General features: G+C 39.2%; 1 protein-coding gene across 1 annotated transcript in view; it reads left to right on the top strand.

Moving 5' to 3' along the window:
* gsap (gamma-secretase activating protein) overlaps positions 1–23,695 on the top strand; it is a 33,517-nt gene that overhangs the window by 464 nt on the left and 9,358 nt on the right. The window contains exons 2-28 of the mRNA XM_053314145.1: positions 663–733; positions 1,488–1,544; positions 1,698–1,767; positions 2,018–2,065; positions 2,203–2,291; positions 2,609–2,678; positions 2,913–2,962; positions 3,298–3,408; positions 3,870–3,926; positions 4,063–4,109; positions 4,341–4,426; positions 4,962–5,039; positions 5,131–5,217; positions 5,440–5,532; positions 5,702–5,870; positions 6,353–6,443; positions 8,529–8,598; positions 9,954–10,033; positions 10,216–10,296; positions 10,679–10,798; positions 11,031–11,086; positions 12,976–13,007; positions 15,423–15,484; positions 17,865–17,960; positions 22,049–22,119; positions 22,369–22,463; positions 23,055–23,174. Coding sequence (XP_053170120.1) covers positions 663–733; positions 1,488–1,544; positions 1,698–1,767; positions 2,018–2,065; positions 2,203–2,291; positions 2,609–2,678; positions 2,913–2,962; positions 3,298–3,408; positions 3,870–3,926; positions 4,063–4,109; positions 4,341–4,426; positions 4,962–5,039; positions 5,131–5,217; positions 5,440–5,532; positions 5,702–5,870; positions 6,353–6,443; positions 8,529–8,598; positions 9,954–10,033; positions 10,216–10,296; positions 10,679–10,798; positions 11,031–11,086; positions 12,976–13,007; positions 15,423–15,484; positions 17,865–17,960; positions 22,049–22,119; positions 22,369–22,463; positions 23,055–23,174 — 2,157 coding nt within the window. The remainder of the gene's footprint in view (positions 1–662; positions 734–1,487; positions 1,545–1,697; positions 1,768–2,017; positions 2,066–2,202; positions 2,292–2,608; positions 2,679–2,912; positions 2,963–3,297; positions 3,409–3,869; positions 3,927–4,062; positions 4,110–4,340; positions 4,427–4,961; positions 5,040–5,130; positions 5,218–5,439; positions 5,533–5,701; positions 5,871–6,352; positions 6,444–8,528; positions 8,599–9,953; positions 10,034–10,215; positions 10,297–10,678; positions 10,799–11,030; positions 11,087–12,975; positions 13,008–15,422; positions 15,485–17,864; positions 17,961–22,048; positions 22,120–22,368; positions 22,464–23,054; positions 23,175–23,695) is intronic.

Here is a 23,695-nt window from a genome sequence, read left to right as displayed (position 1 = left end):
GAGAAAATCCTGAATTCCTACAGTAAGTGATATGAAGGTGTTTACATATTGATCACCAGTTGGCACTATTAACTTTTCACCTTTCTTGTCTAAATATTGTTGCCGTTTAAAGAAAGCAATTAACTTCACACTAGTGTCCTAAAGATAGATTGGAATAAAGGAGAGAAAACTAACTTGAACTAGACATAGTTTACAATACACTAAACACTTGCCATTTTACCTGATATTGGGTATTGGTGACTGACAGTGTAACAATTCAGTCAATTTACATCTCTGTGTCTATTTTTTATATTTTATGAGTGAGTGTACACAGTAATTACACACGTATCAGATCTGTACCTGGATACACAAAGCCCAGGTATTCCAGGTATACTGAAAAAGTCAGATCAGTGCATCTTATAATTTTTACCATAAACTGCGACTGAGTAGCCTATGCATAAATTCAATGAGAATGTGTTGAAAGTGCTGCTGATGTGGCTCTATGATATATCAGACATCATTATGTGTTAAATCGTAAAGCCGCTTCTTGTGTGGGCATTTGAAACACACTCATTTAGCATCACACTGGGTATGTTCACCATGAGTAAAAAAACCCTAAACCATTTGTGTTGTTTAGTTGTAATAAACTGAATGGGTTTATAATAATGACGCTATATCTGCAGAATACTCTGGAGCAGTGGACATTCGTATCCTGAACATTGAGAAAGATGGGGGCGTTCTTTATTCCTGGAAGGTAAATCCATAATAAATGCACCGTATGTCAATTTGTCATTCAAGCTCACACATAGTTAATCATCCAATTTGTGATTTCAACATTATAATCTACCTTGAGTTGGCATATGCTCAGTATAACTTGACATTGTGAGAAATGCATATAGTGTATTCTATTACTCTATGCTATTCTGCTGCTTATTTCAGACCTTTGAGGAAAGTGTAGTGTCAGAAATTCAGTATTCCCAGATGCCACTGATATGTCTGAACCATTCATCATCAAATGGACACCATCAAAACAGAAAAATCTATATTCTTTTATACACATATCTCTGTAATTCTGTTTGACATTATTTGCTATTTTTAGAAGCCTTTGTATCTTTACTAGAATGTGAAATAGAGTTCTGTGTGTTGAACCGTGCCTCTCTGCACAGCATACATTTTTAATGATAGACCCACCAAAAAGTCTGTGGGCTTCGGAGGTTAAAGACGGCGTGCAACCTGCAGAGAGAATATTATCTCTTTTTTTTCTTAGTGCAGGGTTCGCAGTCTTTTGCATGTCTGGCTGTGCCTTGGGTTTCTCAAAAATGTGGTAAATCACTGGTTTGAAGTGAGGCAGGTCAAGTAAGGATAATCGTAAAGGTCAGCCAGGTTAATGAAGAGGTCAAGCATGACGTTCCACACATATCACTAGTAGTCTACTAGATTGACAGATAAGGATTATCCATCTCTGTAGTTTGATTTAATGACCTTCCTAGTGGACTCTATTCTAACAGGGAGCTACAGGAACCACCAGAATTGGGAAATTTGACAGGAACACCAAGCAGAACAAGGTATTGTGTCTGTAACCTTCCTTTCAATGCTGTAGATTCTGCTTTGTGTGTGTGTGTGTGCGTGTGCATGCGTGTGCACGTATGCTGGCGTTAATGCATGGCTTTACCTCTGCACACCCGTCCCTGTGTGACCGTGAGTGTTCTCTCCAACAGCTCCTGTACACATTTGACGAGCAGGTGTGTGTCAGCAGCTGTTCCCTGAACAAGGAGGAGACACTGTTAGGTGAGCCTCTGTAATGCACAGATACTGAATTACCTGCCACAGACATTGTCACAGTAACAATACTGTGTCCCTGACCCAAATTGAGGCAATTAAGTGAGACTCAGATATGAATTGAGAACATTTTCATGTGACTAGCAAGCAGTTCATTGTAATCACAGTTAAACAAACACTGATTGAATGTCACAAGTTAAGTGTCAGAGGAAGTAAATACAAATGACACCTTGCCTTTGCTTTTTCTTCTTCCTCTTAGCTGTCAGCTTGGCCCAAAATACCAGAGGAGAGGCGCGCCTTAGACCAAGTAACATACATTTACACATGCTCTCTTTCTCCCTGTTTCATTTAGAGACCATGACATTGTTTCAGATACAAGTGTTTCTTTTTTTAAAAATCTTTCTGGTTCCTCATTTCTTCTTTCAACCCCACCTGTCTTTGCAGTATCCAAGTGTCTAACCCTGCTGATTGAGATTTATCCCATCAATAACACTAAAGTCCTCAAGGCTGTGGACTGCAGGGTCAAAGTACAGGTAAAGTGGGTTTTCTTGGCCACTTTCATGCAGGTTTTTACTGCGACAGATGAGCTGACTTTGCAATTATGGAGCATCTGAGCTTACGGTTTGTTTATTGTATAAGCTTACTGAAAGTGCACTAGTCACAGTGGCAATGACAGAAGTACTATTTACTGTTTGTTGCTAGCCATATTGCCAAACCACAAATGGAAAGACCTGCCAAGATTGTGTGATCACTGTGTTAAAATGTAAAAATCAGCAAATTGGTTTCTCCATCTGGTTACTGTTTCTGTTTTCTGTTCTCGGTCTACTGTTTTACTGGTTTCTCTGTGCAGTTCATTCATTCAGAACCTGACAGGAGGTCAGTGCTGGAGAGTCACCTGCTGCTGCTGACTGAAGACGGATGTAAGTCTGTGTGTTGTTGTGTTTATCGGTCAAGCCATCTTTCTTTAATCTGTTATAAAGCAACACATTTTCACATTTGTAGAGGACAAAACAGCATTCCTCCATCCTTTTTGTGTTTGTTTCTTACTCATTTTCAACTGCTATAGTCAGATTTACTATAGTTACAGTTATGCATTGTTATCTTTGATGTACTGTAGTTACAGTTATGCATTGTTATCCTTATGTGCATTACAGATGTAGACCTGTACCATGTTCTGCTGACCAGACAGGAAGGTTATAGAGTGGTAAGCTGGAATCTACATTCACCACATTTATGGCCTTAGCCCTCCATTCCTCCCCTGTTTCCTTATTGAACTATGTCAGTGGCCTCAGCTAAAATATAAATTGCATAGAGGATTTGTGCAGTTTTTTGGAGGTATAAATCCTCTGCCAGAGTGCACATATCTAGTAATTAATAAGTAATGTAGTTTGAGTATATTTACATAACCCAACAAAAAAGAATATATTGGTTCGACCTCATTTTCAAGCCGTAAACTATACTGTTATCCTCCTGGGGAGCTTTGCATTAAGAATTCAGTGCATCTGCAAAGCTGAATATGAATGTGTTTGTGTGAACCAGGTGATGGCGAATCCTGAGCGTCTATCTAAAACAGCAGAGAGAATAGTAGAGGACTTCTGCTGGGTCCAGTGGGACGGGCACACGCAAAGACTCTACTATCTCACACACAAGGTAACACACACTAGAGATTTGCACTATTATACTAGACACTGCATCAACTTACTTTTATCCATACATGTATCTAGACAGCTATAGTCAAGTCAGTTTATTAGTAGAATACATTTGAGTAAACAAATGCTGACAGAAGTGCTTTGCAGAGAGATGAAATTATGGGACTACAGTATTTGATTGATGGTTACAATCAAATAGAAACACATGAAAGATATAAACAGTGGTAGGATCAAATAAAAAACACTGATCTAATTATTAGTGGCAAATTATTCCACAATTTAGAGCCAACAGCTGAAAATGTATTTTTAATTGAGTGTGTGTAATGGACAGCAGTGGTTGGCCAGCAGATCTGAGGGCTCTGCAGGTGGAATAGGGGACACACAGTTCAGAGATGTAAGCTTTATAGCCCAATAGCAGGGCTCACGGAATAACACAAAATGCATATCACACATTTTTCACAGGACAAGTTCCTGCTGCGATGTGTTCAGTTTTATCCTAACCGTAACTGTGAAACTATGGTAAGTAAGAAATTATCAGTCTTTTGCACACACTCTCAAAATAAAAGTTTGCATTGTTGCATTCGATTTACTATATATTGTTAATATTGCTTCCGCCTGACAATAGCATATCTTGCTTTATGTTACTGTCTTACAGTTGGAGCTCCCATTAGAGCTGCCTGCTAATCCTTTCCGCACAGTCAAGTAAGAGAACTACCAGTAGAGTATGACGTCTCAGGAGATAATTCATTCTATATTTTGCATTTTTTTTGTATGCTAGTTGAAATGTACCTGCAAAACCCAAAAGTGAATCACTGTACATATTTTAATGAAAAGTCCCCAAACATTCTGATAGTATGTTCCTATGTACAGATATCCTTCACAGTAATATTTATAACTATGATTTGTGTGTGTGTGTGTGTGTGTGGCAAACAGGTTCGTTAACTTGGGTTTTGACCATTATCACACCGAGAGTCGTGAGAAGGAGCTCGTAAGAATGGAAGTGTTCACAAACAGAATAGGTAATGCTGTACATGCTTTCTCATTCAAAAAGGATATGAAACTGAGATTTCACTTACATGGCTAATTCTTTATATATTTGTGTTTGTGTCGTACTTCTCTTGGTGAAAACCAGAAAGTAAGTCCCTTGCAGTTCACAAACCACATTATAATCTGCTGTCTGCAATGATGCTACACCATGTCTTGTTATACAACACAAAGCAGCAGTTAATGATGAATCAGCTTTTAAAAATCCTGGCTGTAGGCACCCTGTTATTCACAATCTCACTATTTAAATTATGATATAAGTTTCCTTCCGTAATGAGGATTATCAGGGTAATTTTTATGTTGCACACCTAATGTATAATCCTTGAAATTAAAATCTGTAAAGTTATTGTTATTACCGTAATACAAGAAGTGATTGATGATGAAGTAATTAAGATGTTGATTGAATCTGTCATTTCTGAATCTAATAAAAAAAACCTCAATAATTCAACACATTTTGAATATGTAGATATATGATATCTACAGCTGCTCTGTCTTGTGGTCTGTTTTTAGGTAGCATGTGTGTGTGCTGCAGCCAACCCCTTAATGACCAACAGGAACTGATCTACAATGTGGTTTTAGTTCACAAAGGTGTGTGTCTACTGCTTTTTATTTAAACTATGTACAGTATCTAGATGTGTTGCGCATGGTGACACATTTTTGATTTCCTCACTTTCTACAGATTGCAGCAAGACATTCAGAGTAACTTTGGCCGGTGACGAGTCGCCACAGAAAGACACAAATCTGCATCCACTCTTCATCCCCATAGGTCACAACACACACACACACACACACACACACACACAAATTCAAATGTGTGACTTTGTACCTTGGATTGCCAGACATGCAAATTCCTGCTTTCACATTTAAAAAACAAGCACAGTCACACAAATACTAATGAGAGCATGTGTCCTCATTGAGTCTAATAAATGTTTGGTGTGCCTAAAGCATACCAACACTGCCAGTGACACTGTGTTATTTTTGTATGTAGGTTACTACATCGTGGTGTATCTGCAGGGTTATTTTCTCCACTGTATCAACACCAGGCAGCAGGAGATGCTCTGTCACTCCCTCTTTCTCTCTGGTAAGGTTATGTCTCAGATTGCTATGAAACAGTTTGTTTACATTGCTTCTTGGCTACAATACATATTCTCCTTTTTCCATGATGGTGACTTTTAAACCTGGCATCTTTTGTGGGTTTTGATTTCATTTCCTCGTCTTATCCCCTGTCCGTCTGTTTCAACAACCTCAAGGTTATGACACAGACTTGGGCATCCAGTCTCATTCAGCAAACATCACAGTATTGCATGCAGAGGAGGAGTCCAGCACTGCTTTGTTGGACCTGGCCAGTGGGAAGATCCACACTGCTGAGTTGAGCCCTGCCCACTTGCTGCGGATACTGCGATCAGACACACCCTCTAGGTAAGGATGATTTATAACTTATTCACCATGTGGAAATAAAGGAGCTTTGTGTATTTCAGTTATTATTTGGGTGGTGTTTATATACTGAGCATTAGGGATTATAGGTAGGCAGACTTCTGACAGGTGGAAAGGAAAACTTTTTTTTTGTGTGCATACACCTGGAAGTCATTCAGAAATAAATCAAACAACTTTAACTTGAATCCTGGCCATTGAAGCCTTTGTAGTGTACCTGGCTGTTCAAATGGGATGCATCAGTGATTCCTTTCTCAGAATCTTAAAACAAATAATGTCTGATTTATTCATCCATTTTTAATTTTTAGTTTTTAAATTTTAAAGCATTATTCAGTTTTGGAGCACATACAGCACAGTACAACTCCTGAATCTTGGTTTTCTGCATGTCCTTCTACCTCTGTGTCTCTTTGTTTGTGTGTGCTTATGTTGTATATAAGTAAATTTGCTGTATGTCACATTTACTCCACAAGGTGTCCCAGCAGTAAGACTGACCCTCAGCGCCTGGCCGCCCTTCACTGCCTGCTGGTTTACATGGGAAATGACCCAAACCTGGAGCTGAAGGTACAATACAGATGGAGGCAGGAATAGATGTAGAAGATTGTGGAGATTTTGACATTTAAAGAAAATTTTATGGAGAGTTCATGCGTCTAAGATTATCTGCCCCACAGAACACACTCTTTCATCCAGTATTGCATTTATATGTAGCAGTATATCATTATTTTTTTGTAGAACACAAAATCAATAAAAAACTTCAATTGTTATCAAAGTCACCCACACAAACTCTCAAAATCAGTCTCTATGTAGAAGACAGAGACTGAACCAATGAGGGAAGGTCAAAGAAGGAAAAAAGTTGAAAATGCAGCAATTTGTTAGATACTTTTCCTGAAGGAAAATTGATGTACAGCTAAAAAGAAATGAACAGATGAAGATAGAGATGGCAGCCTCTCTGCTTTTCCGTGTAAATGCAGTAGGTGTCAACCTTGAGTAGGTACTAAGCAGATGAGGGGAAGAAGGAGGGGGAAAAAAAGGAAAAGACAGTACGCTGTAATAAAACAGCAGAGGAGAGATGACATGTGGACAGGGATCAAAGGAAGACAAAAAGAAAGGGACAGATATTTTGTTAGGGCAGACTGCTCGCTATGACTCAGACTCTATTAGAAGCACACCTAAATTAAGATGTTCCAGCTGCTCTGATAGATTGCAATAAGTTCTTTCTTTAGAGGTTAAATGAGTCACCAGCTCCATTAGTGCAGCTAGAGATGGGAAATTGGACGCTGCATGTAACTTTCATATCTTTTGTAGACTCTGTTAATGGGACCAGCAACACAAAAGGTAGTGGCTTTAATAAAGGTGATCGCTTGTTAACATTTTTCGCTTTGTTCACAGCAGTTTGCAACTTAAAGACAATGTTGTGCAAATTCAGTTCTTCCACCCTTACTTTTGCTTATTTTTCATCCCCTACATCTAATGGTTATTGTTGTGTGTTTCTGGACATAGGACTCAGTCAGGCTCTGGCTAAGAGATATTTCGTCAAACAGCTTTGTTATTACTAGTAGAAAATGAGTTTTCACTCTGATGCTCCGTGGCTGGGGGTCTATCTGTGAGGGCATCATTCATTTTTCATATTTCTGTAATACAAACATTATACCCTTCAACCCCACATCATCTCAAAAACTCTTATCAGTATCTGTTTTATAACCAAACAAGATATCCACAGTTTGAACAAGTGCAACAGTATACAGCAAACGCTTGGGGCTGTACTGTAACACAGTGGTACCTGAGCTAAATGCTAATATAGGGTGCTAGCATGAAAAATCACTAAAGTCTAAATTTGGATGCATTATTTTGAAACCATGATTGCCTATACCAAATTACATGGTAGTCTATCCAGTCATTGGAATATTCCAGTTTAGACCCATTGAACTGAAGTGGAAGTAGTACACTTATTAACCGTCTTGCCATGAGTTGGAAGAGAAGAATGATACCCCTCATGTTTGTGTGCAGTCAGGAGACAGTTAGCTTAGCTTTGCATAAATACTGGAGACAGGGAAACAACTAACCTACTCTGTCCAAAGGTCAAAAGTCTGCATACCCTCACCGCTTAAGCTCACTAATTAACATGTTAAATTTAGTTTGTATAATCTGTGCAGTGTTGTTGTCATTGTGAAGTTGCCAGGAAAGGAAACTCCTGGTTGACATTGCATATGACCAAGAAATAGTGGAAGACATATTGTAACCTCCCATGAAAGCACTTCTGCTTGTGTTCAGAATGAACAAATGAGAAATACGTAAGTGTTTATTAGTAACTAAGAGGTGCTTTTATTTCATTTCTTTTGGACAAAGTCAGGCTACCTTTATCTCTTTTTTCCCCAGTTGCTATGCTACGCTATGCTAACCATTTCCTGGCACTAGCTTCACATTTTCCTCACAATTTCCCCATCTACTATAAGTTTTGGCAAGAGAGAATATTTTCCAAAATGTCAAACTATTTCTTTTAAAAAGGTAAAAGATAAACTTAAGTCTTCTAATTTTTCAGCAAGTTTTTAGAGTGAACTGTCCACCGTTCTTGAGCTTGATGTGCAGCTGTAATGTTGAGCTCCCAGCACAGTGACGCATATATTCTGTGTGTTTCTATCCTGCCTCTAGATCATCGAGTGGCTGTGTGACAATGTGAACCCCTTCGAATCCTTTGATCAGATCCAGGAGTTCATTCTAGGTCAGTGGCAGCTGAAACAGGGGGTCACAAGTCTCTTGAGTATCACTTCTTCCTTTAAGAGAGCGTAGCTACTCTCTTGCCTTTTTATGTGCTCCTCTGTGTTTGGTTTTTAGACCACTTATATCTTCTCTGAACAAAGCCAATTCTTTCATCAACTCTGTTTTGCTCTGAACTTTCTACTTGCTGACTTATGCCAGGAATGTCTGGAGAGTTAGAACATTTATTTTTGTTATTTTGAGACCTTGGAGACTTGTGGCTACCACAGAAAAATATGGTCAGAGAATTCACACACATTCACACCACATTTGTATTTCCCATCTGATGCGCTTCTAAAGAAAATAAACCTGGCGCAGTACCATATTTAGGAAATCAACCCTGGCCTATAAAGTATATGATCAGATTGTACCTTGCTGCATACATTTACACATTATTGGTGCTGCTATAGCTACAGTGGTGTATCCAGGACATTTTCGACTGGGGTGGCCGAGCTGGGACACAAAGCTAGTGTGGGGTAGCATAGCAATCCTTAATGAATGGCAGGTGGTCAAAATGTGTAAATACAGATATTCAGTATATTGCATTGCTTCAACCTATGCGAAGATAAATCATAACTGAATTCCAAAACTCATGTTAGCATTACCATTCACATGTTTGCACTCTAGGCCAGGTTGGTGTTTTCATTTTTTATAAAAACAGCATTAAACTAAATGTTCCTTATATTGTTGTGGTATTAGCTTGGCCTGTGGTCACTGTGACTGGAGTGCTAATGTCCAGCACTTTCAATCTGGAAACATGCTTTTTTTCTGACTCAAGGTCAAAACTCAAGAGATCAGCTCTCACAGTCTCAGTCCCACCATTACTACAGTAGAAGGAAATACGCCTTTGTACGTAAGCACTTTAACGCAAACAGATTGTGCCCCTAAGTGCTATATAAATAAATAAACTTGAAATAGCAAACTGGCCCTTTATCAGCTGATTAGCTGTTACCATTGAATGACCAGTGTTTGTCCTACCTTATTGTGTTGATGAATTTGACTAAAAACCTGTCAGATCGGGGGTGGACAAATAGATTTCAGGGATGTCTGTGGCCACCACAGATCACCACTGAGACTGCCATTTTATAGCTACTTTACCTTGCTCTAAAATACAGAGTTTAGACACATACTAATACAGATGTTGCTGTAAGAAAAGACAATTATGTTAACCTAATAAATGTCAGTAAGCTATGCTCACTAGTATATCATGGTGATTATGGTGGGACATTGGCTGAAGTACATCATTAAGATAAAAATTCTACATAACTGTGATTTAAAACAAGGAAATAAAAGTCTGACTACACTGTCTGTCACACACAGCCTCTTTGTACAGAATAAGCTACAAGAAGGTGCTCAGCATGGACAAAGTCCTGCCTTACTCCTCTGTATTCAACAAGAAGGTACCACACTTTTACATACATTTGCACACACATAAATGCATCGAAATAAACCGTATGTATGGGATTGAATGCAAAAGAGGACACACTCTTTTTACTCTCTTCTTTATGTGCACCTGAAGTAGCTCATACACACATACACACATACATCTATATATTCTTCAATATGTCTTTACGTGTTCTAGGAGGTTCCAGCATGTCTGTTGGAGGTCCCTGGCGTGTTGTGTACGACTGAGATGCATACTGAGTCTGTTTTCAAAGACAAGGTAACAACATGTTCATCCATTTTTAAAAACACATTTATTACCCAAAAAGTGCTTGCAAGCCATTATTATTCAGTGCAATCGAGCAGAGTCTTCCTACTAGTCTGTTTCCTGCTGTATTTCCACAGCATGTTAATAAAACTCAGCCTCACACTGGTGCTCAGTAATCTGAAACAATACTGGGAAATGACTGTAGCTGACTTCATTCAGACATTAAAAATGCATTTATATGTAAAACAGTGTGATTTTAGATACAATTCAGACACAATTATCCTCTATTGTTTAGCAGCAACGTCCTTGCTGTGTCACTGTGGTGCTACCGTTTGGCTGTGTGTGTGTGTGTGTGTGTGTGTGCGTTTGGGTATGTGTGTGCATGCACGTGCAGGCCAGTCTCCAGGGTTTCTGGTCAGAGCTGCAGTGGAACATGGATAGGACAAAATATCTGGAAGCTGTTCCCAACCCGAGATACAGGACCTCCCACATAGAGGCTGACTGGGATAAACTGGTGAGTCTGAGTGGTATTTCCAATAGCAAGTACATCTCATATACATTAATGAACACAAATCTAAAATTTCCTTACATGAAATTTCAATCAAATGATGGTAATTATTTGACCGTGTTAATTGATGTGGGAGAGGGGAGAATGTGTGTGTCCTAGTCAGCATACCTGTGGGTTTTTTTTGTCAAACAATGGGAGCTTATTTTCAGCCCTCCCATGATGGTGTTGCTTGTTTCAGAGGTCCGAGAGGAGACCGTCCAGCCACATGAATCACTTGGAGGAGAACACAAAGAAGTAGGTCTGCCTCCCACTGGAGCCTTGTTAAGAAAAGTACAACAAACACACTGTTCTGAAACTGCAGGGAGAGAGCTCACGACTACACCTCTGCACTGTGCTCAGAAAATTACTCTGTTTGTTTTAAAAGGGCAGTACAGTGTCCAAATTACATCAACGATTGTGTTTTGATAAATGTCATTCAAACTAGTACCTTGTTTTAGTTTTTAACAGTATTGGCTGACTGTCAAAATTGGGTTTGGAAAAGTCTTAAAGCCTCTGGAAATTTGTTTTGAAATCTGGCTGAAAATAAACATTTATATCTATTAGAAAATCTAGTTCAGAACACAATTCATTTAGCTATTTAGACCATTTCTCCAGACTCTGAAGGAGGAGCAGATCCTGTTTTGAATAACCTTTCCCTCGTTTTGGATTACATCTCCCTGGTTACTGGCAGTACAGCGAGTTAGGCGGTGCTTGGTTTTGGCTCGTCCATTCTCAACATGGCGGATGGGTCACAGACTTTCTCGTATTACAGCCAAACATTACACTAAAATATGTTTCTGAAAACATTTGAGGCAAGAAATAGGCAATGCAGTAACAGAGTCTTGATTCATATTTGATCAGTAGGGTCTACTTTGACAGTTTGATCTGGGTTTCGTGAGATGGAAGAAGATGCTTTCTCTGTGTTTCAAAACACATTTCACACAAAGGGAAGGGAGGCGGGGGACACAAAGGGAGATGGAGGCAGGAATGCTAAATGATTGTTTTTCAGAATTAATTACATAATTTTGGTAATAAATGTCCGAGCATAACCTTGCCCAATTCTCACCCAATATTAGGGAAGTTTACAAAAACTCTAATGACAACATTTCATTTGGACTGAAATGAAACTAATTTCTAATAATTCTAAAATGGGCTGTTCAAGCAATAAGATAAACATAGAAGATCATCAGCCTTATCTTTCACATGATGTAGTGTATTCACACCCCAAAAAATGTTAAATTAATGAAAATCTGAAGAATAATCAATCACTTGAAGACGAAACTTGAAATCCATCCTGTAAAAAGACATTTGAGTGCACCCCTGATGCAAAATCATCAAATATCTTGATGTGTCCAATCTGGAACTTAAGATGAAACTAATTCCCTTTATTTCATAACCTATTAGGAAACTTGATGAATATAGTACGCCCTTACACACCCTCCCCATGGCATGAATATAAATGTGGAATAGGATTGTGGATGGCAGAGTGGTCACAGATTGAATTTTTATAACCAAAGTCAGTTTAAACCATGCAGGAAAACACACACTACAAAGTACAGAGACGTCTGGCTCTGTGTCCTATTACTGTGTTAATGTCACAGCTCACTTACTTGAGCTTCTACTTTGAGTTTGGAGGCTAATCTCTCTTGCCCTCTGGCACACAACTTTAACGTTTGATCCAACATGCCCAAAAAACTGCCACAACTTTTAAGTACACAAAATCCAGTGCTCACTCTTTTTTGAAGCCATGCATTATGTGCATTCTTTGAATATAAAATCACCACGTTCAATTGAAATACTCTAAAATGAGATAACTGCGTTTTATGATGACAGTTTATGATCAAGTGACTTAATGATGCACCACTGATGAAATACCTGTACTGAATGGAAATGAACTCTGTCCTGGCTGTGCCAGGGATCACACCAACAGCTTTTTGGCTCATAATTAGCTTTTCTTCCCCCAGGTCGAACTCCAGCACCTGCTTACAAAGTTTTTGCTTTTATAGTTTTGATATATATTTTGCTGCCGATTGCTGCAGTATAGCATTATTGTGCCTTGGCTTACAGCATAAAGAGTAAGACTCTTATGATAATGCTGGCTTGAGGGATTGTTTCACACAAAGCCTTTTCTTCTTATTTTGCAGAGTTCTATCAATGGTGGACACCTGGTGTCTTGGTAAGCACACTGAACATACACACACACATACATACGCAGTCTGAATATCATAAATAACAAAACCTTGAGTGAGTATTTGTTTTTGTGCAGTTGTGTGTTGCTCTCGGGTCACATTCTTCATGCCCACTGGAGAATTCAGCTGAACAGAACCACCACACTAATTTATCATGTAGGGAGAGGTTGAGAGAAAACGAAGGAAGGCAAAGGGAGGGTGGAGGGAAAAAAAGGGAGAGAGGAAGAAACAGGGGTGAAAAATGCTACGATTATATAACAGTGGGGAGTTCGGTACTTTCTTCGCCTCTCTCTCTCCCTCCTTTTCTTTATCTCTCTCTCTCTCTCTCCTCTCTCTCTGCCTCTCTCTCTCTCTACTCCACTGAAGCTGTTCTGTATCAATCACAACACAGGACCCTCCCTTACCTCGGTTAATTCACATGGATGAGCTCATAAACCCAAACTCTGTCTCAAATTTACTTGGAAATCACACAACTGCACCATTTCTTTTCCACTCATGTAAGAAGGGGATTACTGATTTTATAATTGCTATGTGGTTTTGTATCACATGTATAGCAGCGCTAGTAATAGGAGGCTGAGGGATTTTGCAGCTACGTTAGGGTAATTTGAACTGAATGAACATTTTAAACAACTTAGTTTTGTGTTAAGCTATCTAAGATGCTGTTATCTATACATTTCATAATCCATGGACACACTTCCTGATCATTTGTCTGCTGCTAGCATTGTCTAAGATGGCTCAAAGTGTGGAGATTTGGTTCAGTCAATTAGTTAGTTAGTCAGTCTGCCAATGGATTGGTACATCTTTGGTCCAGACTGAAATCTCAACAACTATTTGATGGATGACAATACCATGAAAATGTGTACAGACATTCACAGTCCTCACAGGATGAATCCTATTGACCTGTTGTGTGACCTTAACATTGACATTTGTGGTTTTAAATGAAATGCCTAAGCTACTTGATGGATTAGTTTGTAATTTGGTACAGGCTTTCATTTCCCCCTCATAATGAATTGAAAACACTTTAGTGATCCCCTGACTTTTCATTCAGTTCCATCTCTCTCAAAATGTTAATTTTTCCACTTTGGTTCATGACCACAAAGCTTTGTGGGTGCTGTTCAAAGGCTCCAAGTACATCCCTAGCTGTTCTTTATGTTTGGTGCTAATTAGCAAATGTTAGCATGTTAACACGTTTAAACACAGTGAATACAGTAATCATACCCGCTTCACATCTGTTAATATTTTCATTATGAGCATGTTAGCATTAGCTGGTGTTGGCATTTAGCTCAAAGCACCGCTAAATTAAGTACAACCTCACAGAGCAGCTAACGTTGTTTCTAGTCTTGTTAGCATGTAATTTATCCACATTTAGACTTCAGACACGTGAGACTCGTTTCTGCTGTGTGAAAATGTGAAGCTTTGTTTAATGCTTAACAGTTATTTCCATAATTTGTTAAGCTGTTGATTTTTTTCAGTTAATCCATTAAAGGTTTTGTCTATAAAATGTCAGTAGGCCTATGCAGTAGTGGGAAAAACAATGCATCAGCCCAAAGTAAGATCTTCAGACTGCTTGTTCTGTCTAACCAACAGCACAAAACCAAAAATAATCAATTTACAATAATATTAAGAAAAAAGAATCAAATCCTAAGTCTGACTCAGTGACTTAAACAATGAATCAGAGTCACAGTTGTGCTTGACTAATTCACACTAGGTGAACAAGACTGCCTTCAGTTAATAAATGTTAAGAGCTAGTGTGTCCATCATTAGCTGTGTCTTGTGAATATGAATGAAAAGTCACACACGCAACATATTTACCTGCTGTCTCTTATTAAGAGCATCAGCAAAAATGTCTAAAATATGTAAATTTAAGACGGTTGATAACTTTGAACCTCTAACAGGCATACAGCAAATCTGGCAGCGCAGTCTGTCAGTTAGCTGTGCCCTGCAAGCGCTATTTATATCTGTAACATATTACGCTGTAACATCAAAAAGCCAGCTTCTTGCATGTGTGTGTAAAAAAGTGATAAAAAAGATGTGGGTATGCAAGTGTGAAATAATGAATCTAAAGCACCCAAGTTGAAGCGCCAACCACTTTTGGTTGACTGACATGAAACAGCTGCAGCGTCTCACTCGCAGCAGCAGCCTCATAACCCCCAAGCTCTATGAAAAGCCACCCTGAAAGAATCCATAATAGGTTTTGTCCTCTTTTTATTTTATTTTATTAAAGTCATAAACAAGTCAGTTTGTTTTTCTTCCATTCGTACTGATGGCCTGTTTAATGATGTTACTGCACTGACATACCTGAGGCTACCTGAAGTGTTCAGTCTAGCGTAGATGCAGCATCAAAGGTTTCTTCAAACGTCTCTTTTATGTGCGGATTCTCACTATTGCCTGGTCTCCTCTAGATAAGAAGCTGGTGCCACTTTTTCAAGAAGAGGACCGCCAACAGAGGGAGCTCATAGGCCTGGTGAGAGAGAGAGAGAGAGAGAGAGAAGATGTGACAAATCAATGGCTGCACCACACATGCATGTACTGTACACTTAAAAATATGTTTGTCATGGTTTGGGTCAGGCTTTGTTTTGTACAGTGATGATAGATTAGACGATAGTGCGCTTTAAAAAAAATGTTTTCATAGTTTCTTGGAAGAACCTGACTGGCTTGCATAGCGTACTGACCTGAACCCCATCCAGCACCTTTGAGATGAAGTGAAAGGCCACTGCTTGTCATCCAACATCAATTTTTGACCTTCCTAATGATCTTGTGGCTGACACTGACAGTGAGGATATCTCTGCAGCCAGATTCCAAAATCCTGTGTAACCCTTCCCAAAAGAGCAAAGGCTCCATTTTAAAGGAATAATTCTCCTCCACTGTCACTCTGCATTAAATGTTAAAATTCAGCCAGCAGATGATTAGCTTCCTTAGCATAAAGACTGGAAAAAGAAAGAAGCAGCTAGCCTGGCTCTGTCCAAAGGTAACAAAATTTGCCTACCAGCTGTCATGGGTGTGTCTAAGAGGCAATAGGAGGACCCAAATGCAGAGACTAAGGACAGGTACATTTAAATTTTATTAGTAGGTACAATTCAAAAGGGTTACAGAAACAGAGGGGTGAGGCAGGGAAGGTTGAAGAGAAGGTAATATAGTATGGCTGAAACACAAAGCCATGCAGTAACATTGATGATCTAGCAGGGAATGGATGGTTGGATGGTATATAAGCTTTTGGGACTGATGAGTTAATGAGCAGCTGCTGAGCATAATTGAGGAGTATAGCAACAGGTGAGCAGGTGGGTGTGGGAGCCAGGCAAGAAAGTCAGGGGACATCTGGTGGACAGGTAGAGAACAGCACTAAAACAAGAGAGTGTGGGGTTGATGGAAGGGTAGAGAGGCAGAACAGGCAAAGGAAACTAAATAAATAGGGTGGTGGCAGGAATCGTTACACCAACACCTCTATAGTTCATGTTTTATGACATCTTCCTACATTACAATGAACATGGGCACTGTAGGGTTTTTTTGAGTTGATCACACATACACCTTCCTGCTCTAAATACTCACTTAAACAGCAATTATGTGTTAATCTGTTGCTGAAAGTAGTCCCCAATGAATACACTGTTTACTCCCGTTTCAGTTATGTTACTAAAATGCCTCAGCTATAAACTTCTTGAAAATGAAACTGTATATATTTGAGCTCTGTTTTTAAACATTTATATCTGTAATAGGAACTAGTGAGGATGGGGCACTTGGAAAGAATAAACACGTTGTTGGTTTTGAACTTTCCATGAGATTTATCGATGAAGGAAAACGATAGAATACTGCTGGATTTTTCCTTTAACATTGTAAAAATGACTAAAACATGCTGATATTTCAAAAGCAGAAACTTTCCAAAAAGTCAGTAGTTAACATCAAACATTCAGTCACTCAGAATCAAAGAGGCAGAACAGAACAGAAAAGAATGAAACAAAGCCTCGGGCTGGATTGTTTATCAGTAGCTTGTGAGATACAGATCCTACATTGACAACAGTATCACGAAGTTTAGCAGAAGAAGATGAGGCAGAATGAAAAAAAAAAAAGGGTATATGATTGTTAATGTACAACAATTTCATACAGCTTCATGTGTTGAGGTATTCCAAAGCTCCATAGTGAAATGCTAACAGCCGATTATTTCCCTCTACAGTCATCTTGTGAGGTAAAACTGCTGTGATCCTTCAGATGAGTCAACACAAAAAAAAAGGGCACATTCCCTTTCCTGCATTTTTTCCCTCTTTTTTTGCTGCACACTGTTTGATGGACATATTCATATCTTCCAGCTTTGCCTGTACTCAGCATAGTTTTTAAAGAGCGGATAGCTTCAATTTAATGGAGTTCAAGCTAGATGTTAGCAGTCTCTCTGCTATTCTTAGAACGACCCAGTCATCCTATCATTCTCTTTTTATTCCCTCCATTACTGCATCCATCTTTTCTTTTCCCCCCACCTACCCTCCCTCTCTTCCCTTCCATTCCATTCCCTTCCATTCCCCTCTTCTGTAACCACCATTCTCTTTCCTTCTCTTTTATCCTCCCTCCCGTCTCCTCCTCTTCCACGAAGGATATCAGGTCATTCTGTCAAATTGACACTGTTTTTAGGCCTTCATTCTTCTTTTTCTTTTCTGTTTGTCCTCACCACAGATTTCTCCACCTCCTTCTCCTTTCTTCTTTCCTCTCCATGGTTAAATCAATTTTGGGACACTGTAGTCGAGGGAAAAGTGGAGGTGAACTCAGTTTGACCCAGCTGAGTGCACAGCAAAGTATGCTTAAAACACTCACACATGCATACATTTACAGAACATCAACTGTGTGTGTTTCTTGCATTTTAGACAGTGGACAAGCTGCGAGAGCACCTCAACAGACACCTGCCTCGACTGGGGAAGAAGAAAATTGACTCCCTGGTTGTCAACTACGTAGCCAAACTGGTTGGTACACTGTGTTTGTGTGTTTTTCTGTGTGTTGGTCAGAGATGGAGAGAGGTCCAGGAGCTGTGTGTGTGTATCCCTATGCACCTCATTTTTCTTTGAAAGGCACATAGTTCATCAAGTTATATTTATTTAATGTTTCCCCTTGCTCCTTTTCCTGAGAAGGTTAAATGATGCTCTTAGCAAGGATCAGTCAGTGGAAAAGGCAGCGAGTTTTCCACTTTAGTTAAATGGTCGACAGAGCTCACAGATGGATGTGTGCTTTTCAGTGAAGAGAGGTTGCTAGAAGCCAGCATGTTGCCTTTAAGATCAGTTCTCTGGTTAAGATGGGAATCCTCAGCCACTCAGCCACTTTTTTTTTTATGCCTTACGCGTCCAATAAGAGCATGATCTCCACAGGGGGATTCTTATTTTTGTTCCCACCCATGGTAATATAGTTTCATTGGGTTTTTTTTTTTTTGCATACTAAAATCTCTCTAAACAGTGTGGTCTGACTGTCTGAAAAGAGAAGCTGATAAAATTCTTCAAACACTCATCTGTGTCACCTTCAATTATCGTCGAGCATTCAGAGCAGCAGCAAGTGATGCAGAGACTCTCTCCTCTCAGGGTTTCACCTCTTAGACTGCATAAAATCTGTCCTGCCTCAAGTTTCAGACTGTGTAGCCATTTAGAAAGAAGACAGGTACTGAAAGAAATACTTTTGCATATTTGTGGGCAAAAAAATCATTATTGTAAGAACAAGCATCATCACTGTTTTTATTTTCAGTTAATATTCTCTAAAATCAAGCATCATTCAAAACTCCGAGCTCTTCCTGCTAAAGATGCAAAACATCATTATCATCGGGTCAAGAAAACTGAACACAATGTTTAAGTAGAACTACTCCATTGATGGGATAGTTTTTACATTGTGGGAAATTCACTTATTCTTTTTCTGGCAGAGATTTGTTGTTTTTATACCATGGATGCAGGGAATAAATAAATATGATAAAACATGTTCATTAGTGAGCTTTGAAGGTGCTAACAGGTGGATTTTGTTACCCTTAGACAGAACCCTTGTTGTCTTAATGCTAACTTAAACAGCTTTTGGCTAGTTTCATATTAGGTTGGAGTGTTATTGATCTTATCATAATCTCTGCTATAAATTGAACAAGCATATTTCCCAGATATTGAATTATTCATTTAACAATACAGATAGCTGCATAACATTTCTATACATTATTTGATATACCATCATTACTATGGAAAGATTGATTTAAATGTATATGTATAGTTTTGGTTTTAGAAGTGTGTACCTACTTTAAACTGAATATGTGCCTTTAGTATCCACCCAGAGAGCAGCAGGTGGAATATATAAATTAGAGGACAGATGTAACCAATCTCTGTCTCACTAACCTACAAAGGCTGTTGATTCTGTAAAGCCAGTCTTTAGTATTCCTGGGAGGTAAATCCCTTCACAGCTAGGAGCTGCTGAAAGCAGACATAGAACATATATCAACACAACAGTATTAAATCAGACCAAGGGTAAGGCTCGAATTGAATAGAAAGCAGGATGCACCACGTTTGGGGACTTTATGGAATTGCAAATGACAGAGTTTTTAAAAAAGACCAAAGAAATCTTCCCTGCTTACAATTGGATTGGTTGATGGCTCAGCGCGCTATGACAGGCTCATGAGTTTCAACCTGCATATTCAGACCTTCAGGTTTCAGCCGCCAAAATGTATTCAGCTCAGTGAGAGTGAAAAAGTCTCTCATCCTGGGAGGCAGACTTATTAAAACACACTCACACAAGGACCCATAAGAAACAGCCTTGAGGGACGTTTTACTTAAAGAAGAGTCGACTAACCCCCGGCCGTGTGCTCGTGCCTCTACGTCAAGCTGACTCACGCTTTAAAAACTCAGGGTGGTACTGTTATGAAGACGACTGACTTCACTTCCAGAAATAAGGAACATCCCCCCCCCCTCTTGTCTGTGCTTATTGAGACTAATGGCTGCGTTGACACAGGGGAGAAGTTGTGGGTGAAATAGATTACAGCTTTTAAGAGCCAGGGAACTTTTACTATGATAGATTACAGTTCCACAGTACATTATTGTCATGGTTATTTGTTTTCTCTCCCTGTTGCTACAGACAACTCATAACATAACCAATGAACGAAGAACAACCTGTTAGTAAGAGAATATAAATAGCTAAAAGCAGGAGTATATATTAAAAGAAATGAAATGAATAGAAATAGGACGGAATATTTTTAATTTGTTATTCTAAACACAAGGTTATTAAACTTCTCCTCAGCAGAGGACCCACACTGAGTAAATCTTGTCTTTGCCGAGGCGAGGCTCATTAAGACAAATCACTGATATTAGATTTATTCTAATAGAAAGACGCACAGGGATTAAAACATATGAGTCTGTGGTTTTAAATCACTTGTTTGGCTTTTGTTTGGCTTTTTTTCTGCTTAAAAACATTTTAGCTAACAGATTAACAGATTTCTTATCTTTTTTTTACTGATCTTTAGGGACCCAGATTACATCAGCAACAAGCACAAGAGATGTAAGCTGAAAAAGAATGAAAATCAGACTGTTAACACACCAATGTAAGAATTGAACCTTTGGAGCATTTTTTTATTATTACAGGGAGAGCAGCCAAAATAAATCCATGTGACATTCAATATAATATGACAAATTATTTTTTAAAAAGCAGATAGGCACATGTACAGTATGTAACCACTTTCAGTGACAGAGGGAATGTATTTAGGCACACTGCTATGTTAAAGTACTGAAGTTCAAAAGTCTTGATTATTGTGGCTAGATGATTGAAAACAAGACCAAACACTGTTCTTGCTCAAGGTCCAACAATCACACACACAGACCAAGTGAATGTAAGCATAAGCTTCAATCACACATGTGAATCTGCACGGCAACATCTGGCTCCACTCACTACACTGATTATGTAATCAGTTCACTCAATGAATGAACTATCACTGATATTAGTAATGAAAACTTCAACATATGAATAAATAATAATACAATTAAACAAAAAAAATCAAAAACAACAATTACAAATGAAAAAAATAGAATTAAATTAATCCATTTAATAAAAAGGGTGAAAAATCAATATTGATTAATTCATCTATCTGAGAAGGAAATTGGATTGCACAGGTATATAGAGTATAATCATTAGACCAGGATTTACTTTGGCATACAGCTCAATGTGTTTTCAACCTGTCACCACCTCTCATAGAGTTACTGCAGGACTGCAGTGATGCAGGATCACCTGTGTGCCTTTCTGTTTTTAGGAATCTGTTTCCTGGCTTGTGTACAGTCAATAAGACACATTTAGTGCAGACAGTACAGAAATAACATTATTCTTTTGTGATTTTTACAGTGTGATACACTTTAAAAAGAATGAGTAGAAACAGTGTAAAAAGGGAAAAGACATGCATCTGTGTGGGAGAATTAAAAGACCCCAGAGGAGCCTATTATTATTTCAGTCTTCAACACCTCTTTTATTTTTGGGCAACATTGTTACATAAATGAAGCTAATTAAAATTCCCACTGAGGTCACGGGAGGACTTTATTGTTGACGTTTGGAGAGTGTTGGGGTGTGTGTGTGTGTGCGAGGGGGGCTGACGGAGGGTTTCCCACTGGTGTGTCAGGATGTGAATGAGGCAGATTGTCTTCCTGTTATTCTACAGGAGTTGGGAGAGTGGTCATTTGTGGGGAAAAAAAAAAAGAGTATGCGTGTTTCAGCATGCAGTGAGCACGTTTCAGATGAGTCAAGTGCAGTTGAGTGGTTCTGTGTGATGACAGATATGTGGTGAAATGATGTGGTCAAGTGCGTGCGTGCTGTAATGTGTGATCCACTGGGTTGTACTTCACTGGAAATGAAAATGGGAACTGGAGAAAATAAAAAAGAGGGAAGTGAGGAACAAGTTGAGAACACTGCAATGTCTTTTTTCAGGTCATGGACAAGATGCCCGATGTGCAAAATTTCCAGGCTTTTGCCTCGGGCTGCAAGTCGAGGAAAATATTTCATTTGAATCTAATGGAGCATCTCCTCTCCAAACCACTAACGTGTGTGTCTGTGTGTTTAGCTGGAACTCATCAGACACATGCTGGAGTCAGTCTGGCTGAAGTACAAACTGGACCCTTGTGTTCTGTGCCTGTGAGTAGCCCTCCCTCATCAGTGTATCCCTCTTTTAAAGTCCTTCAGTCATGTTTCCAACTAATGTAAATAATGTCATGTATTAAGTGCTGACAGAATGTGTGTGTTCATCTTCATGCATGTGTTCGCTCTCCCTACTGTGTATGTGTCCACATGTCCAAATAGTCAACGACCCCTCTTCACGTGATCGTTATGTAACAATCCTGAATTTGTTCTGTGTGTGTGTGTGTGTGTATATGTGTGTTACAGCACGCAGCAGGGCAGTCCGGCACAGTGGTCAGTGTTTCACTTCATGTTTCGGATCCTGGAAGCCACGAGGGGTCTCTGCCTGCCCCTCCCACCTGGTATACACACGCACGCACGCACACTCACACACACACACACACACACACACACACAGTTTTAGCTGTTATAATCCAGTCTGTCTCCATCTCAGCCAGAATAACAATGTGTTTGTTGCACTGAGGGACAACAGACCCGCTCTCTTCTGCACTAATATAACCAAAAATATGTTAAACATTAGCATAGTGCAGACATGGATAAAGTAGAATGTGAATACATTTTCAAAAATTTGAATTCATTCTCCAATGTGTGTGGAAGAAACCCCCTGTAACGCAGTCCTATGACGTTGCCAGACAGTTTATCTGACTTTTAGCTGCTTATGAGTAAAAGTTTGAGGGGCTCAAATCTTAAACAGGCTGAGAGAAACGCCCTGAAGCAAGGCAGATTAAATGTGAGTGTCAAGCTGTAAAACTACAGGCAAACCGAGTCAAGTTCCCTTTGGTAAATAAAAATCTTAACACATCAGGTCAGGTGCACACACATTAACAGTACAGTAGGAGGTGGCTTTATTTAATGTGTCATATTATTATCATAATCATTCTTCTTTTTTCTGCATCTGCCCTATCTTTCTCTTCCTCTCTGTCTCTGTCCAGGCTATCACACCCTGTTAGCAGTGTTTGCTGTGCGTTGCCTCCCTCATCACACCTTCCTGCAGTACATAGACCACGGTATCCTGCAGCTCACTGAAACCTTTGTGTCTCGGCTCATGACAGGTAAACATGTTGGCATGTGTATATCGTGTGTATACTAGTAGATAGTGCAGATGCTCACAACATAAATGTATTCAATTGGGGGACCACCATTTCAATTATTAAAGTAAAATATAATTGACTATGTGCACTTGCCGCATTTAGTATTGACACAGAAAAGCAGGCAGGTAGGAACAGGTGAGCGTCACCTACTGCCCCCCCTGGGTAATGCAGTTCATTTAGGGCTATTATGAATTGCTCAGAGAACTTCATATAGAGAGGACAGACATGAGTACTGGCTAGTGTGGTGTAGGCAGAAATCACAGCATGGGAGAGCAGAGAAAATCAGGTGGGCTTGTTTCCAAGACCAGTCACAGGCTACTATTAGGTTCTGAAATGCATTGTAAAGAAAAATAGGTCATTACAACTATACTTGTCTGAATGCAGCATAGTTTAATCATACAAGCATTATACTGTACATCTTCAGAGGTAATGTTACAGGCAAGACAACATTATTATTATTATTATTATTATTATTATTATTG

This window comes from Scomber japonicus, chromosome 23, assembly GCF_027409825.1.
Source record: "Scomber japonicus isolate fScoJap1 chromosome 23, fScoJap1.pri, whole genome shotgun sequence".
NCBI classification, from domain to species: Eukaryota; Metazoa; Chordata; class Actinopteri; order Scombriformes; family Scombridae; genus Scomber; species Scomber japonicus.
This window is presented reverse-complemented; position numbering and strand designations above follow the sequence as displayed.